This window comes from Rhipicephalus sanguineus, unplaced genomic scaffold (genome assembly GCF_013339695.2).
Source record: "Rhipicephalus sanguineus isolate Rsan-2018 unplaced genomic scaffold, BIME_Rsan_1.4 Seq873, whole genome shotgun sequence".
Classification (NCBI taxonomy): domain Eukaryota; kingdom Metazoa; phylum Arthropoda; class Arachnida; order Ixodida; family Ixodidae; genus Rhipicephalus; species Rhipicephalus sanguineus.
The window spans coordinates 82,111-99,215 of record NW_023616185.1 but is presented as its reverse complement, the minus strand read 5'-3'; the positions used below and the strand labels follow the sequence as shown (position 1 = coordinate 99,215).

The following is a 17,105-nucleotide window of genomic DNA, read 5'->3' as shown; positions in this document are numbered from 1 at the left end:
TTTTTATTGTAATTCATTTCAAGCATTTCACGCTTCTGAAATTTTTTTGCCTGAGGCACTATATGTTTCTTTGTTGGCTACAACAGTTTGCAGTCAGTAGCTGTTGTAACTGTTGTGTCATCTCATTATGCGGAGTTCCTCACAAACTGGGTATTTGGTTTCTGTTAGAGTGGGGGGGTCATTGGGCTTTGCACAGTAGGTAGTCCCTGGCTTTCTCATATTACTTGCTTCTTAAAGAATTTAGAGCTGCAAGTTACGCCCATTGCATCAGCCAACCGTTTCCCTCCCCAACGAACGGCCGTTAGGCATACCTTTGTGGTGCCATGCCGACAGGCCTCCTTGAGGAGGCGGCAAGGCGCTGGCCGCATTATCTCAGCTCCTCTTATGCTCCGGCGACTTTTTCGCCCTACTCCCTCCTGTTCTCGTCTTCGGCGGCTCGCCCTCTTCGTCGCTTACTTCGTCTCGACCTCCTCTCCACCCCCTCCTCTCGTGAAGTGGTGGCCATTGTGCATTCACTCCATTTGGCGACGGTGCTGATTACTTAAATGGGCGGACATCGGGAACGTTCAGCCTCTTTCACGGTGTGCTCTGCAGTGTCGTTTCAAACCCTCTTCGCCGTGTTGTTGGATCACTCGAGCCATCGCTGTCGAAAGGCCAGGTTGCCTGTTGGCTCTGCCACGCCTTTCACCTCATCCGCTGCGGACACCGCCTCGTTGCGCACAGTCGCGGGAGGCCATCCCGTCGTTCGTCCGCTGCTTGACCCGAGACCCGCTTCTTGTGTTTCTGTTTCGCTGTGCCGGCCATTGTAGCCAGCGCGTCATGGCCTTCCCTCCTCTGGCTGTCCCACCTGAGTTGGAAGTGGGATCCTGACACGTGAGGACTTTTCGCTGGTGCCAGATCTAACTCTTCCAGCTCACGTGAGGTTCGAGCAACACGCCGTCATACGTGTTGCTTTCATCGCTTACTGTGATTGTGCGTGCGTCCTCTGCATGTTCGTTTGCTTTACCTGTCTAGTTTCAAATGTCTTCTCCCAGCAGTACTTAATAGGTTCTTGAATGCTTCCCAGTTTTTGCGGCTGGAATCATTGTTAAAAGTGCAATCAGGGCTAGCTAATGTGGAGCTTGTAGGTTCTTGCATCAGGTCGCGTTCAGCCAACAGAATCTTAAGAATTGATGTTGTTACATCAATAAATTGGGATTAGTTGCTTTTCTTGGCATTATAGTACTAAAGCAGTCGTAAAAAAGACAGGACATCAATGACGTTCTCACACGTTCTGGATTCACTTCAGATTGCAGTGATGCACACTACTAAGTAGTGAGGCTTGAAGTTATTTCAGTTGCCCTGCTGTAAGAAACCTAAATAGCTAGAAGCAAATTTCTTTGTTGTCGATCAGTGTAAAGTAGCCTATGTTCTCGTTAAACTGTCATCCAAACTAGCACACATCATTTGCCTTGAGATATTCTTTCGTGGTTTAGAGGCAAAGGCTCATTTCAGTTGCTTCAATGTTCAACATTATACTTCAGAACTCCAGCAGGTTGTATTTTATGCTAGAGATCGTAGGTGCTAAAGTCATATTGTACACTTGACCATACAGATTTAGGGTATTTAGGCTTCAGGTTGATTAATCTGCTTGAGCTAGTCGAAAAACAGTTAACTCATTAGATCAAACAATGTCAATGCCAGCCTCATTGTACGACACAGGTGTGGTATTTTTCTTATCACTTGGTGTAATATGTACTATACAAATATTGCTGGAGGTTGGGTTGCGATTGAAGGAGCAGGTATTACTGTATGTTGGCTCACTGTCACGGGTACATCTCGATGGTGCGATGTCTCTATCTGCTTATGTCAGTCATTCCAGATTGTATCATAACTCTCTCGCTGTGAGGCTAGTTTATTTCACAGCATAGGCAAGGTCGAGAGTAGCATTGTCTCTTGGTTCGTTGAGTGTGCCAGTGCCGTCGTCCACCCTATGCAATCATCCACTGCTATTTTTAGGGGCAAGCGGTGTGCCTACATATCTGTGCGTGCTCATTACAGTTTCCATTGTTTGACGACGCCTGTGCTTTAGTCCATGACATTGTCCCTCACGTCTGCACATGTTGCGTCCTATTTGGATAAGATGGCGAGTGTTGCTTGGTAGTAGGCTGTCCTCTGTTTGTTGCTGTCCGTGGGAATTGTCGTGGTTTTGTCAGTCTTGTGTCGCTGTGGTGGTGGCAGTAGTGAGCTGGAACTGCTCGCGTCTGTGGGTGTACACCTTGTCTTGCTCGTCACGCACACGTACATGTGTCTCTCGTCTATGCACATGCCGCGCAGAAGTGCGCCACGAACGTGACCACTCGACACTTCCAGCTGGGGGTGATTTTGGGGGTAAGTGGAGGAGGGGTCTCCTCTCTTTGAATCACTAAAGTGAGATTCAACTCCTCCAACTTCTCTCCGCTCACCGACTCTCACCGATTGCTGCAGTCACAGGGACAACGATGTGTTGGGCTTTTCTGCTGGCTTTATGTCTTGTGTTCTGTTTCGTATTCTTTGTTTGGGGTGATCGTACGTCTGTGAATGTCCCGTGTACAGTGGGAAGTGACTGTTTCATAGAGATTTAAGCAAGCAGATTCGAGGCTGCGGAGTTGCACGGGAAGGATGCGGACAATGACAGGAAGTATGGGACTGGCATCAACTACCACCTGAGCTTTGCTAGGAAGCTGCATTTTATTTATTTTGCCTTGTTCAAGCAGCGTAAAGTTGGTGTTTGTGTAGTGCTGGCCCACATCTTGTTTTAACATTCAAGCATAAAAATCTTAGGTGAACATGTCTGCATCATCATTCTTGTAAAGTTTCTTTCAGCTATAGTTTTATTCCTCCCACTTCTATTGAAGGCCTCACCCGTCGACACGGTTAGCTTGCCTCGAAAAACTTTAGAAGACTCTGTTAAGGGACCGCTTGGTTGGGAATTGGAGCAACTGTAATTGGAGAATCGGGGCAAACCTGAGGGGACAATGAGATTACAGCAACACGCAACATTAGTGAATGCTGCCTCAGCATGCATAGCGAGGCTATTCAGGAACCCTTAATGTTAGGCAGTTATATAGCTTAAACTTAATCCATATTATTAGTGTGCTAGGCAGAAGTAAGGGATTGTTCATAAGGTGTCTTTACTAAACAGTTTTTTATTTGTTCCTTATTCATTTTTATTTTAAAGTTTGGTTAATCTGAATGTATCCTGCATTGGAACACTGTCCCCTTCATCAACGGAAACTACTAATGGTACTTATTGTACATTTTCTATGTTTTGGCACATTCACAGTGTTTAAACATTCAACATTTAGCAGAGCCTTTCAACACAGCGTGGCAGTGGGTCTACAGGAACAACGTGCATCTAGGAGAATAAAACAACACAGTGATATTGAATGTGGCACAATTCGTAATCAGATCCTCCTCCATACAGATAGGGTGCAAGAGCAGTAGAACAACAGCACTTTGAGACAAATTAGTGAATTTACTTCTTAAATTCCAGAAATGCCACTCTTACCATGACCATGGTCTCAGTAAGTTAGAAACAAAAGTTTTAAATGAGAAGGACAAGTTTTAAAGTGCCGAAGCTAGCAGATATCCTGCAGCGATCGTTACTGTGGCATGTCTCACAGCATCAATCACTTCGCACATTATACTCCATAACTGTGTATTCATTGAACCAGCAAAAGCATCGCTCTACAGCAACTGCTCTCTCCCTGAACATGGAATCGACTGCATGGCTCCTTGATGTGGCATTCCACCACATGTGATGCTGAAGAGTTCAAACAAGGGCTCTTGCATTCTCTCTTGTTTCCTTTTTTTTTCTTCAATAAATGTGCGTTGAATCAACTCTATCTTGCCTCTGTTTTCCTTCTTATAGAACATTTATAAAGTATTTTGTGCGTTTCTTGGAAAATTGAAAAAACGGGGAAGATACAGGTTAAATGGCGTAGTTCTGAAGTTTCTTCACACATGGAGCGCCTTTGTGTCCACGCCTGATGTTTAATGTCAGGACCCTGTGGTCAGCTACTACATCATCCGGAATGGTAATATGAATAATATTTCGGTATTTTACGTGGGAACAAAATGGATATAGTGGTAATCTTCTGGCATTAGCCTTGTTACCTTTTGTATAACGTCGATGAGAACTGGAATTTTAATTGTGCCAGAAATTTCTAAATGCGCCCTTCCACCTTCTGTGTTACTGACTCTGAACTTTGATAGCTTTGTGCAGTTATTTCGATAAATCAGCGAAATGTGCTGTTTCCTATAAAGTATGTTCCTTCTTTTTTTGTCCCTTTTGAATCTCCTCACAGAAACGTAACCTTTCTTTATTTTCGTCGTCTTGCATCATAAATAGAAGGGTGTTATCTGACAGGTGGCAGGGTGTTATCTTGGGACTTGCAGCTCAGACATGGCAGGAAAGCTATGTGAGAATGGAAGATCTAGAAACAGGTGGTATGTACATCTTTTTTGTTGATTGCTACTGGCAAAAAATGTGCATATATGTCTTGAAAAAAATGAAGAATTCTTGGTTACAAGTGGCGTGAACTGCAGGCTCTGTCGTAGGGGTTGGGAAAAAAAGACATAAAAATGCTGCGACTGAGTGCTCTTGGCATGTTCCTCTTTTTTTTTTTTTGCTAGCATTTCCCTCTGCTATACTTTGCCCGAGAGGCACTTGCTCTGCTGCTAAGGTCAACCATAATCTTCCCCGCAATATCCCCCCCCCCCAATCCTCCTCCTCCTTTTCTGTCTTGTCGGGGTGTGCCTTGTTGTTCCCGTCACTCAGCAATGTTTGCCTTTTGATAACCGGAGTTGGCATAGCCACTCGATGCAAGGCGTGCGACGGAAAAGCTTTTAGAGCAGCATATGTTCGAGGCAACGCTGTCAACATCTCTCCATTTCCTCTCCCTCTTGTTCTCTTCCCCTCCCATCTTTGTGCGGGCCCCTCAAGGTTGAAGCGTAATACTATCAGATTTGTAATGGAAACCATCGACAGGAAACGCTGCACGCAAGGTACAGGGTGGCTTAGAAAAGGACTAACCCTGCAGATAGACATGTTATTACTATTTTTTTAACGAACAAAGATGACCAGTGGATGTTCTAAGAGGCTAAGTAATTGTTAAAAGCAAAGCTCTGAATCGTGCTATGATAACCTCCTGTGATCTTTCGTTGATTATCATAAGCTTCAGCTCTTATCTATTCTCGAGTTGAATCTTTATCTTCATTCATCGTTAGTACAAAAGCAGGTCCCGGAGTTGCAAAACTGTTGGGGAAGGGGGAATCTCCTGTTAGCAATTTCACAATATAGTAATTAATACATTATGACTACGCAGCCATGGCAGACATCAGAATGAATGAAGTTAATAAAACAAATCATCAAATACAAGAAATGTGCCTACAATAATTAAAGCTTTAGTCAGGTACAAGCAATTGAAAAAAACTTGGAGGACGCTTTAGCATCGCCTTCAAGAATAGAACGCGATAGCGTAATTGGGCCCCATATGCGCATCGCCTTCTCAAATGCTAGCCTGGCTTCGGTTCTCGGTGCATGCCTCAACCGTGCCGTAAGGAAACGAATGACTGTGCGCGTAACATTGGCCGTTTCAAACTATCCTAGAATGCCTACTGCAGGTACAGTTGTTAAGTGCCCACTATGCCATAATTCTTCCTTTTGCGAATCAGCAAAGGGCCCACTACGCGTCTTTGAGGCAACACTCGAGCCTATGCAACTGCTCACTTTGTTGATGATTTTGAAGCTGATGATGATTAAATATGTGTGAGTGCTTTGTAATTGTAATGGGTGGGCCTTTAAAACGCCCACTCGTGCAATTTACATGTTTTGGCACCTGGTGCGATTCTACACTTCTGCCACGCCATATTGCATGCGTTAAGGAGACTCCTTCCATTACATGACATTCATAGAGCGCTTTTTTTTTCCGAAGCAGTTTCAAGCAATAGCATGGCTCTGTGGTAGAATGCCTGCTTGCCACGCAGATGGCCCGGGTTTGATTCTCACTTGAACCAAAATTTTTTGTTATTAATTTTATTTGAATCTTTCTGGATTTTTTGGTCACGGGCAAGATGTTGATTTTTCGCTCTCAACCAAAGATGCCAACGCCGGAATTTCTGTGAAAAGAGCTCTTTAACGCTATCATGTTAATAAGTGCCACACATGAGTCAACAAAAATGTAGTAATGCAGAACAAATAACTGAAAATAATTGTGCTCTTATTTGAGAAATTTGAGAACTAGATGCTTGTGGTGCTGCATGTTGATAATTTATGCAAGTTCTTAGTGCCACTGACACTTAAGAATGTGACGCTACTGTGTACAAGACAATTGTAGCTAATGTGAGCGCTTTAATGTGTTGATACGACATACATACTAGAATCTAAAATAGCTCAAGATACAGAAGACTAGTAAAAGGACACAGACAACAGCGCTGACTTGCAACAAAATTTATTCACAGCCATGTGATATATACTTGTTCACTTTATAACAAAAGATGGAAGGAACGATAAAAATGATAAAAGACTTACAGTGACAGTGTTTTATGAACCTATCCTCTTATCATTTTCCATCTGTCCTTTTACAGTCTGTCGCACTGTTTCAAATTCTTGTACAGTCGTAGCACCAGTAATCAAGAAATATTTATTAAGGCACAGTGTTGGGAGATAGCACTACATGCTGTCCAGAATAAAGAATTTGCGCAATGAGCCACAGTGCAATTAGCTTTATTCGTGCATATGTGCAAGCTTGTACTACATTATTGTAAAAATGCCTGATTTTTAGAGCTTGTTTACTATTGTCTTGCTGACAGTAATTAATCAACAATTTTTCATTTTTGTTTGTATGAGGACAGGCTTTATTCTATAAAGAATAGTTAAGATAGTTACTGGGCAAATTTGTGTACGTTACATTTTCTGCCTACCCACTATACAAACTAACCTTTACAGCAGCTTGAAAACATAGGTAACTGGCATTTCACCTATCGTTTTGTGAATGTTTTATCAATGAACTTGATACACGTTTGTGGTGCATATTATTCTTGCTTTGATGAAGAGCTGAGGGTCTGTTCATGGTGTCCAAAACAAAGTCTTGTGGAACATTTTCAATACACAGCTGACATCTTTGTTAACTGCACAGTTGTCAGTGTTTCTCCCCAAATTTCTAAAATATTATGCCTTGAACTGAAGTACATTTTAAATTCTAGGGTTGGCAGGACGCATTCAGGCAAGTAAAAGAGTGTTGTACCTAAACAAACTTGAGAGATAATTGCTTCAGCTTTGAGATGTTCATCCATAAATTTGAATTTGCAGTAATAAAAGAACACGTTGGCGTTACACATAGTACATTACGATAAAGCTTTTGTTGCATACTTCATGACATAACTATCAGGAGCACTAGGGTGTTCTTAGTAAAATTTTGGGGATCTATATCTTGGCACGAATGCTGTCTTCGGCATTCCTAGTAACTGACATGCCTGGAGTGACGATTGCCTCTGATTTAGCTTGTACAGTCAATTAAGAAACCTATAATGGTCACTCAAAGTATTGGTACGTGTAAGCATTGCATTTGGAGACTAGGTTGCTTCATGTTACAGAGATATAGGCATGTGGAAGCGGGCAGGTGTGTTCTGGGTGCTGTTGTGCACCCCTCATACGAGGTTTTCTTCGAAATGCCTATCATCACTTTTTTCGCTGTATGACTTTCAAGCATTGGCAACTTGCTGCAATTGAGGGAGAGTGCTGACTGTGTTCTGAGGTAGGCCGGGCTGTTTGAGTAACCTGAACGTGTAATCCAATAGGGTTACAGTATACTACAGCTGATAAAAGCTACAGGTAAATGTAAAGTTACCATTTCGCCTTTGTAACAGTTGCGGAAAACATGATCATAGCTTTTTAACACGAAAGTGTTTTATGCCGGGGTCCACCACGGCTCCACTGACGTATTTTCGTCACGGATATGATGTAAAATATATAAACTAACAGATGGCAAAGGAAAATCTAGAAGAAAACGTTCCATCACCGGGAGTCGAACTTAAGGCCCCCCGCTCCGCAGCGCGCGGCGCAAAATGACTCAGCCACAGGTGGCATGTTCTCTACCCCTACTAACGGCAAGCTATTTATATACACCATTTGCCGGTGGCAGTACTCAGAGATCGGCGGCACTTCAGTGTGTTTTTGTTAACACTAGCAAGATAGCGTGAAGGGCTCAAAGGGCGCACTTTAAAGGTCGTCATCCCACGCATTGCGATGAGCGCGCGTCTCTACAGGACGTGGTTTCTCGTGCGTGCACGCTTATCTCGTGATGGCGGTGGTTTGTACGTCTTGTGCTCTTACCGCAAGTTTGTGTTGAAGTTAAGAGAGCACGAAAGTCACTTCGCTCACTGTAGCGGCCGCTTTTGCGAAAGGAGCGCGCTGCTCACACACAAATAAGTTACAACTGTGACAGTCAGTTCGCGCTCATGCTGTGTATACTTGTGCGTTCGTTTCATGCGTCCTCCTTTGTGTTTGAGCAGCGCGCTTTAACTGTCGAGCTGTGACAGTTGTTAGTCCGCGCTCATCCCGTGTATGTCCTTTCCGTGCGTCCTTTCCGCTTGAGCAGTGCGTTGCAAGTTTCAAGCTGCTTGCCGTTCTTCGCGTGACATTACAATTTGTTGCTATAGCATTCCTTCCTTCACCCTTGTTGTGAAACAATGCACAGCAAATGCTCACCTACGTCTCCGAAGACACGTTTCACTTTCGTGTTGGATACCGATTCCTTTGACAGAGGGATCAGCCATGTTTTTTATACTCGATGGCCAGAAATCGTTGATGGCGTGGGTAGCCACTCACCAGCTGTTGGTGCTCAACTACAATACGACCTATGCATCAATAATTTGTTTACTTTAATGTCTGCAGGCCTCGGTGGTGGTGCATTTGTGCAATGCTAAAAGTTGAAAAGCATAAAATGAAAAAACCTAAAAACTTAAAATGATGTTCAGTGAAACATGTAAAAATTAAAAGTCGAGCAGCAAGTGTGCAAATTGAACATGTCAATATCAGAATACATCAAGTCGACTGATGTGCTTGTGCACCATGCTTTTCATTAAAAGGCAAAAAAATATTTATGGATTTCGCAAATTACTTGTCAAGAGGACTGGATAACCTCCAATATGCTGATAGTCTGTTAAAAAAAAACATTGATGAGAAGTTATTAAGGCAAAAGCGTTATATGTGTCACTGAGTAGAAAAATCCAGCACAGTTAGCGTCAACAAAAGTGGTTCAAGAAAAGACTTAAGTAATAAAAAGGTGATTCAAGGTGTGCGAGCTGCGCACTCACTTCGTCTTTGCAAAAGCATGAAGCCGAGGCGATAAAGAAGCATCAGGAGGCCTTTAAGAAGAACAGTTCAATTTAAAAATTGATTCTTCTGTGAACTTGCATGTGGGTTCTAAGGCTTGCCACATTCATTCTAACAAACCATTGTAGAATGCAGAACAAGTGGCAGTGTCAGCAACATACTTTGAAAATGGTGAAAGGGATACATATTAGTGCAGACTAGGAAAGAAAGACACGAGAAAGGTAGCAGGAAGCAGAAAGGTTGGGCGCTAAACTTCAACTGTTATTCAAAAGATGAAGCCAACAGAACACAACAATTTGCGCATGTGTGTGTCAGTGTCGGCAAAATGCAATCACACTGACATATCAAGGAGCTGCATCTCATTTTGGAAAAGAGAAACAGACGTAAAACTCGTGCCTCTCTTCTTAATGTGAAATTCCTCCAATAACTCTCGCACTAACGTGTCACTACTCCTGCCTATTATCTTGATCTCACGAAGCACAGGCTCACATCTGCAGGCTACACAATGCCAATGACACTTTGATGTATTCCTAGCAGCTTTCACCTCAAGTTGTCTTAGCATTAGTTAAGGGACCCCAGAGATTTTCTTGCAATGCTCCTGAAGCTTTGAAAACTCATTTTTAAAAATTTTGTTTTTACAGACACCATACATCTGCTTGTTGTAATTTATTGGTGATTAGCAACTTATCAATGCACATCGTCGGGGCACTCTTTGTCCACCATTAGGCCCTTGCACCACAAAATAACTGCCACATCGTCACATGTAGGAAAACCGCCTTGACTCGGCAGTTACATACAAAGCCTCCTTGGGCCCTCTTGTGATAATATAGGCATAGATACCTCCCAGCTGATGGCTTTTACAAGCAGTTAAATTTGTAAAGCTTGTGCCAGCCTTAAGTTCTCCATGCATTGAATGAGGAAAATAAAGAAAAGGAAGGGGCTAAATTTTTTTTTTTTTTAGCTGCAGCCATAGGCTGGCATACACACTCCTGGATGCACTGACTCGCACACGTTTCACACTGATTTTACAGAATCGAGATAGAGTGTCAGTGAGCGATAAATGTGTGAGTAGATGTGGCATAAACAGAAGTAATGCCATTTAATGTTGCTGCAAACGAAAGGTGGTGATGGAGATTTTGAATGGACCTGCATGTGACTGCCGGTGGAGTGCTCACAGAGTGGACGCGAACACGCATGGGGAGTGTGATGGTGGGTCGATCTGTGGTACACATTGTGTAAGTTGCTAAACTCTAGTTCTTCCGAATGCTTCATCTTTAGTACGCACTTTGTTCCAGATGTAACGAGCACTTTGGTGGCTACTGTGCGAGCAGTCTGGCCATAGGTGTTTACCTCTGCATGTTTTTGCACTGCAGCTGTTCTTTTTATTGATATGTGCCACGTTATTCTGGTTACCTACTTCATACATTGAAACTAAGACTTGTAGATGCGAAGTTATGTCAAATTACTGTTATTTGCGGAACTTTGTGTTTCTAGTATGCTACATACCATGTTTCCTTTGGGACTGCGACTTGCATGTAGCGGCCGCTTGTCGCAGAAACTTGAGACTCTGCTCGTTTGACGGTAACTGTATTCACATTTGCGATGCCCGCAATATAATGTTTGCATTAAATTTTACAACATAATAAATGTCAAGGTCAATTGTTAGATTATTTGTATGGCACATGTTTACGTGTGTTACCTAAATTTTTTTTTGTTATTGCAATTAATAAGGAAAGTCTCTGTAGCCTTGATAACATTTCCTACTATGTATGAAATAGAGCACAATGTTTTCAAGGTGACGATACAGTAGTGTAGGTTATTTAATCAGTGGGTTCCTTACACAATAGTGTGCAAGTTGTGGGGTGCACACGGCAACCCATTGTCTTCAACGCGGCGCACCTCGGCTTCGCGCTACGTTCGTACGCGCAGTGGCAAGGGGGGTTGCGTGTGGAGAGGGCACTGTGCCGGCTCCCGCAGCCTTTCGCGCCCTGCACCCTGGCCGAAGTCGAGATGCCCCGTTTTCCCCTCCTTGCCCTTTTCTGGAGAGACTCCTCTCCAGACCCTGGGAACGCAGCGCTGCTTTCTTGGGGGCCCCCCCGTGTCTTCGGTCTTGGGAGGTGTGACTGACCACATCGGACCCAAGCCGTGAGCACCACCGCCGCCATCAACCCCTGCAGCGCTCCGGCCATGGAGTGCGAACCACCGCCCCGGACCGGAGTGCAAAAGCAGCCACGCGAGGTGAGATGAGCCTTTATCATTCCCTCGACGTGTGCTTGCTATTTTGTTGTTGTTTCCTTCAGTAGTGCGGACGCTCCGCCTCTGAGGTGTTAACTAACTTGATGTGCTGTACTTATTGTTGCAATTGGCATCTGGGGTGAATAAACACCTTCAGTTGAAAGACTTGTCTCTGTCCCCACTGGCCTGAAACCCGCCGCGGTCCGCACTCAACGCGAACCGCGGATAGGGGTCACAGCTCTGACTGTTAGGGCTGCTGCGTAGCACTAGTAGCGAGTAACTACACTCCTCTAGTGCGCGGTGTGATCCAAACGAGGGACAGGTTCGCACGCGCGGATCTGTTCGTTACAAAGTAACCCCCATAAAGTGAGAAAAGCACTATAAAAAGTAAAGCAAACATCTTTGGTGGCTCTTTATAGCTGCTGAATTTTATTGTGTCTGACTCTGTCACTGCGATGCGGCTCATAATCATATCTTGGTTTGCAATCTAAAACTCAAAATAATAAAAAAACAGGCCTTTTTGTTTTGGAACCTGTGACATGCAGAACTATCCTTACTTGGTGGCTCTTTTATCGTAGCCGTGAGTTTCCACTCGTGCCCTGTGTTGCTGCATCTGGATTAATTTGCCTTTTTGGACAGTAGTTCTGCATACTTTTCTGGTGCCAGGCTCTTTCATGATTGGGCACATTTTAAAAACCACACATGATTTTTATGGATTCGCCTAGTGCTCACACAATCTGAAAATGCCAATCGCAAAGCAGTCGTGCACAGAAGCATTTCAGAGGCAACGTGCGTTCACACTCAAACACCGCTGTATATTGCAGTGTTCACGTGTTACACAAGACTTAACAGGTCTTTTTTTAATCTCTCTGCCTTAGAGCTCTCCTGAATTCGTAGGCGTATCTTCCCGATATCTCATGTGCCATGATAAAAAACCATTCAGTAAGTAAACACTCAGTGAGTAATCTCATAATCGAAAGAAAATGATAGCGCTGTGTGCTGTGGTGGTACAATGTTATCACGCTTTTGTTAACACCAAGAAGACAGTGGGTTGCTATCATGCCACTCGTTCCAGTGCCTAGCCAGTTATACATTTTGTTACTCTACTTGCTCAAACAGAGAGCTTTTGAAAGCTGCAAGAAGATTGGGGTTGCGAAGGATTGCACTATAACGCTATCACACCTGTACTGTTTGGCACAACGCCCTATTTCGGTTGCCAGCTAATGACGGCGTGACCTGTTGTCAGGGTTTTTGGCGTTACTCTTGAAATTAATAATTACCCTCTCTGGTCTTATGACTCCTGTGGAAATTGTATAAGGTCTACAGCAAATATCTGACGTCATAATTTTTGAATTTTGAAAGCTCGCTTCTAGCTCGTCTTTACGTGTTGCACACACATGCTTACAAAAATAAATTCTTTGTTGCGAAAGCAATCAGCCATCTCCCATTTGTCGGGATTTACAACGAATCGTTTCTATCACACATTGTTTCGCCAGCATTTGTGCTTAAGCGCAGATGTCATATGCATCAAAAACTGAGGGACCGCTGTTCGAAAAATTCTGTCAGTTCACCTTCTTTTTCATCGCACGCTTTTTGCGAAAATGCTATGTATCGTGACACAGAAAATGGGATTATAGGGATAGTTCTCAGTCACTTTAATATCTTTCATATACTGACTCCGCTACTCTGCCCTTACACTTTTGCTCAAAGTAGTTAGTAGGGACAATGGTTTTTCCATTTAAGGCATGGTAGTATAAATGAATCAATGCTTCGCTGTGTATTTCTAGGTCCATGACCAAGTGCTTCATCCCACACCCTTATTAATGTCATTATTCGGAAAATTTAACTTGGCAGCTCTGCTGCTTTTCTTTGCTGATTGCTTTGTTATGCTCTTGCCGACGCTGTACCCCAAAGAACATCAAAAACTACTTTGCCATTTGAGAATGATTCTGAGATTGTGCTTGTTTTGTATCTAAGATAATTCATCTAGGAACACAGCGACATCATTCAGAGGGAGCCTCGATAAGAATGAATTGATAGTTCACTGCAAGCTTTGTTCTCCAACTACGCACACTTCGTTTCATTCTTAGCAGGCAACACAGCGGAAGCTGTGCTGTCATAGAAATATGGGTCACTCTTACTGAAACAGCTGAACGTGCCTAAAGAAATGCTACAAGCATTTAGAAAAGTATACATGAATGCAAAACAGAGGCAAGTTTTCATTATAGTCAGTGCCAGGCTTCTTGGAGCATATGCAAAACTGGCCTGTTTGGAAAGCACTCTATAGCACCTTTCCATACCCCACAGCCCCTCAATTCAATCGTTCGGTCAATAGATTAATCAGTCAACAAGCTACCAATAATTAGGTATTTCTCTCACAGTGTTACCTTCTTTAATTTGCTTTTCTTGCGGCCCAGCTCTTTGAAATGGATTTCGAGTGCCTCTCGTCTCTCATCACGCTGGAGCATCTGAACCTGAGATGCCTCAAGCCAGAGCTGGCTCACCCGGTGAGCGCACAATCCCAGTGTCCACCGCCACCGACGCCGCCGGTCACGCCTGCCCTGGCTGGAGTTCAGCCATCATTTGTGTCGCGGTCCACGCCTGACATCACACTGGCACAGGTGTGTGCACGTGCACTCAAGCGACCCTACAATGAATGCCTCCTGTAATTATTTAACAAAGATTACAAAGTTATCGCCTGACGCAAGACTTGCCTTCCCATATCAGGATGTAATCAGCTGTAATCAGGTGGAAATAATGGCGTACATAACACATGATACAAATTACCATACATTACAGCACAATACCCTTATTTACCATGCGGCACGTTATAGAACTTAACGTACATTACCGTACAGTACCTTACTTGCTGTATAGTATAATATGGAACTTACTGTACATTACCAAGCATTACCGTGCCGTACAGCACCTTACTCACCATATAGTACATTACAGAACTTACCGTACAGTATCGTACAGTACCTTAGCTACTGTATAGTACTTATAGAACTTACCGAGAGTACCAGTTATTATGCTGGAATGCATGCTGGCACATGTATAAAGAGCCGACTGATCATCTTTAGATCAGGTTTTGATGAGTGGCCACTATGCTCTTTGCTATTGTTGTGTTTGGAGTCTTACTTGTTTTTCTGGGGATAAGTTCACAATAAAGAGTTAAGTCTTCGCTAGTCACTCTGGCTGTTAAGTTCTTCACCATCATCACATTGTGGCACTATTCGCACACCCCTAGTTGTGCACTGTAGTAGGATGGTGGACATTTATCACCATGATTACGATGTGATTCTCATCTTTTACTTACACTTGGCCAGCCGATTACCATAGCGTCTCTTTGTCGATCTCACAGAACATGCCCTTGCTCCAACCGGTGGCACCAGAGCCTGCAGTGAGCGTGGTGCCGTTTCCATTCAGCATCATGAAGCTGCTCTCCAAGTGCCAGCAGACCGAGATCCTCTTCTCCACCTTCATCCAAGGTCAACGTCCTCTCTAGCCCTACATTTTTAAACATTCTCTGTCATATTTTGTTGTTGTGAGTACCCCTGGAGCCTTTAAACTACGGAACCCTAGTCCACAAAAACATTTATTTTTTTTCATGCTAATGTACCATCATGTCGGTGGGCACGCCTTCCGCTCAGAAATTCTTGCAAGGCGCCGAAACAGCTTCATCATGTAGGGTTTGCAGTGGTTCTCAGGCCGTTGAAATTTCTTGACATGTGTAAATGCTGTGTTGGAGACCTCAGAAAGGCCTTTACTTTCATTGAGTGCTTTGAAAACCTAGAATTTTTTTTTTGCTAAAATGAGCACATTTTGATTGATTGATTGATTGATTGATTGATTGATTGATTGATTGATTGATTGAGGCTTTTTTTTGTGACTCTGTAGTGTGTGACTGTGTTGCCAGCACAGTCACACACTACAGAGTCACACTATGGCTCTGTTCTGATACTCCTCTAGACGGCTAAATAGATGGCTGATGAGACAGCATCTGTGTTAAGTCTCATCCCGTATCCTATGCAGCTGGCAAAAAAGACAGCCTCATTAAGACAGCGTCAGATCAGAGTAAAAAATGGTGAAGGCTACTTTGCTGTCCAGACAAACAAGATGTCAGCTGGAAAGAAGGCTTTGAAGCTTCCTACTGAAAAACGTCTATTTGCAGGAAGATGGAGTAGTGCTGTCTTATGAGATTAATATAAGCTAAGTTGAGCTTTTTGTATGTTTGAACTCGAAGGAAACTGAAAAAAAACGATGTTTTATGGCAATGTCGACATTTGTTCTAGTTGGTATGGTGCTACTCAAGATTGAAGGAGCGCAAGCAACAGGAACAGAAGTTAGACAGACGCAGCCATAGCTTACTGTCAACTGAGAGGTTTATTAAAAGAAAAATGGTAAATGAACGCCAACCCAAACCAACTTCGCACTTGCGACAACTTAGCAATCTTGATCAGGTCACTGAGGGAAAGCTGATGCAGGTGTCACCAGCATTCATTGAAGAGGACTCTCTTATTTCATGTGCCATGTCATCTTCATTCCTATATAGAACAGGGACTTCTGTCTCTGTTTGCACTATTTCAACGTTACATGATTCATGTGCTTTCTTTAGCTTTCTTGTGTTGACTCGAGATGGTGTCATGTCATGTAGACGTCTTCCAGACGGGTTTTGTTACTTGGTCGACTCAGGCCCGAAGCTGTCTTCTTAGCTGTCAAAGCAGACTGTCTACAATGCTGGCCAGGATCGGAATGCACTCAATGACAGGCTCATGCACCGTGTTGTGCACTTGCAGAGCTGAGGCCTCTCGACGTTGATGGTGGGAAAAATCACCCCGTGGACTGTGAGGGGCGTCCGCGCCCTCAGCCCAACGACCTTCTGTACGAGCAGCTGTTGGGCAACCTCCAAGCGATACATGACCGTGAGGTGTCACTTGGCCCTGAGGAGCAGGCACTGCTGCCAAACGAGATCCACAACCGGCCACGTGACCAGCATGCCTATCCCGTGCCATTTGCTGTGCCCCCTGTGCAGGCGACTCCTGTTGCGTGAGTAGACTTTTTTTCTCTACATATATGTGTCTTGTTAACCCTTTCCCTTCCACGAAAAATGAAGAAAATTGTACCAAATTTACCAGAAATTTTTGTTTTAGCGCAACTTGTAGAGCTTTTTTTATTTCTGAATAAAGTGGTACCATTATTTCAATCCTGTGGAGTTCCTTTATTTCACTAATTGAATAAAAATATGGCTCGAAGATGGCTTCACTGCATGGCAATACAATGAAAGATAGCAATAAAATGAAAGCTGAGACACAAATGGCACACAACATGGACAAGTGTGGTCATCTAGCGTCAAGAAACACAACTATGACGAGTATGGTCATCATTGGTTCCATGTGCAACCAATTTTTGTTGATGTCATCGCTCATTTTAGTACAAAATCTCATGACGACTATAGGGAACCCAAGCTCAAGTTAGCGGCGCGACGACAGCGCCGCGCCAGCCGCGCTGC

General features: G+C 43.6%; 1 protein-coding gene across 1 annotated transcript; it reads left to right on the top strand.

Moving 5' to 3' along the window:
- Positions 1–14,016: 14,016 nt before the first annotated feature.
- On the top strand, positions 14,017–16,702 carry LOC119378562 (uncharacterized). The gene is made up of 3 exons (XM_037647649.1): positions 14,017–14,214; positions 14,958–15,084; positions 16,393–16,702. The coding sequence occupies exons 1-3, from the start codon at positions 14,020–14,022 to the stop codon at positions 16,644–16,646; spliced, it is 576 nt and encodes a 191-aa protein (XP_037503577.1). The 5' UTR covers positions 14,017–14,019; the 3' UTR covers positions 16,647–16,702.
- Positions 16,703–17,105: the final 403 nt, after the last annotated feature.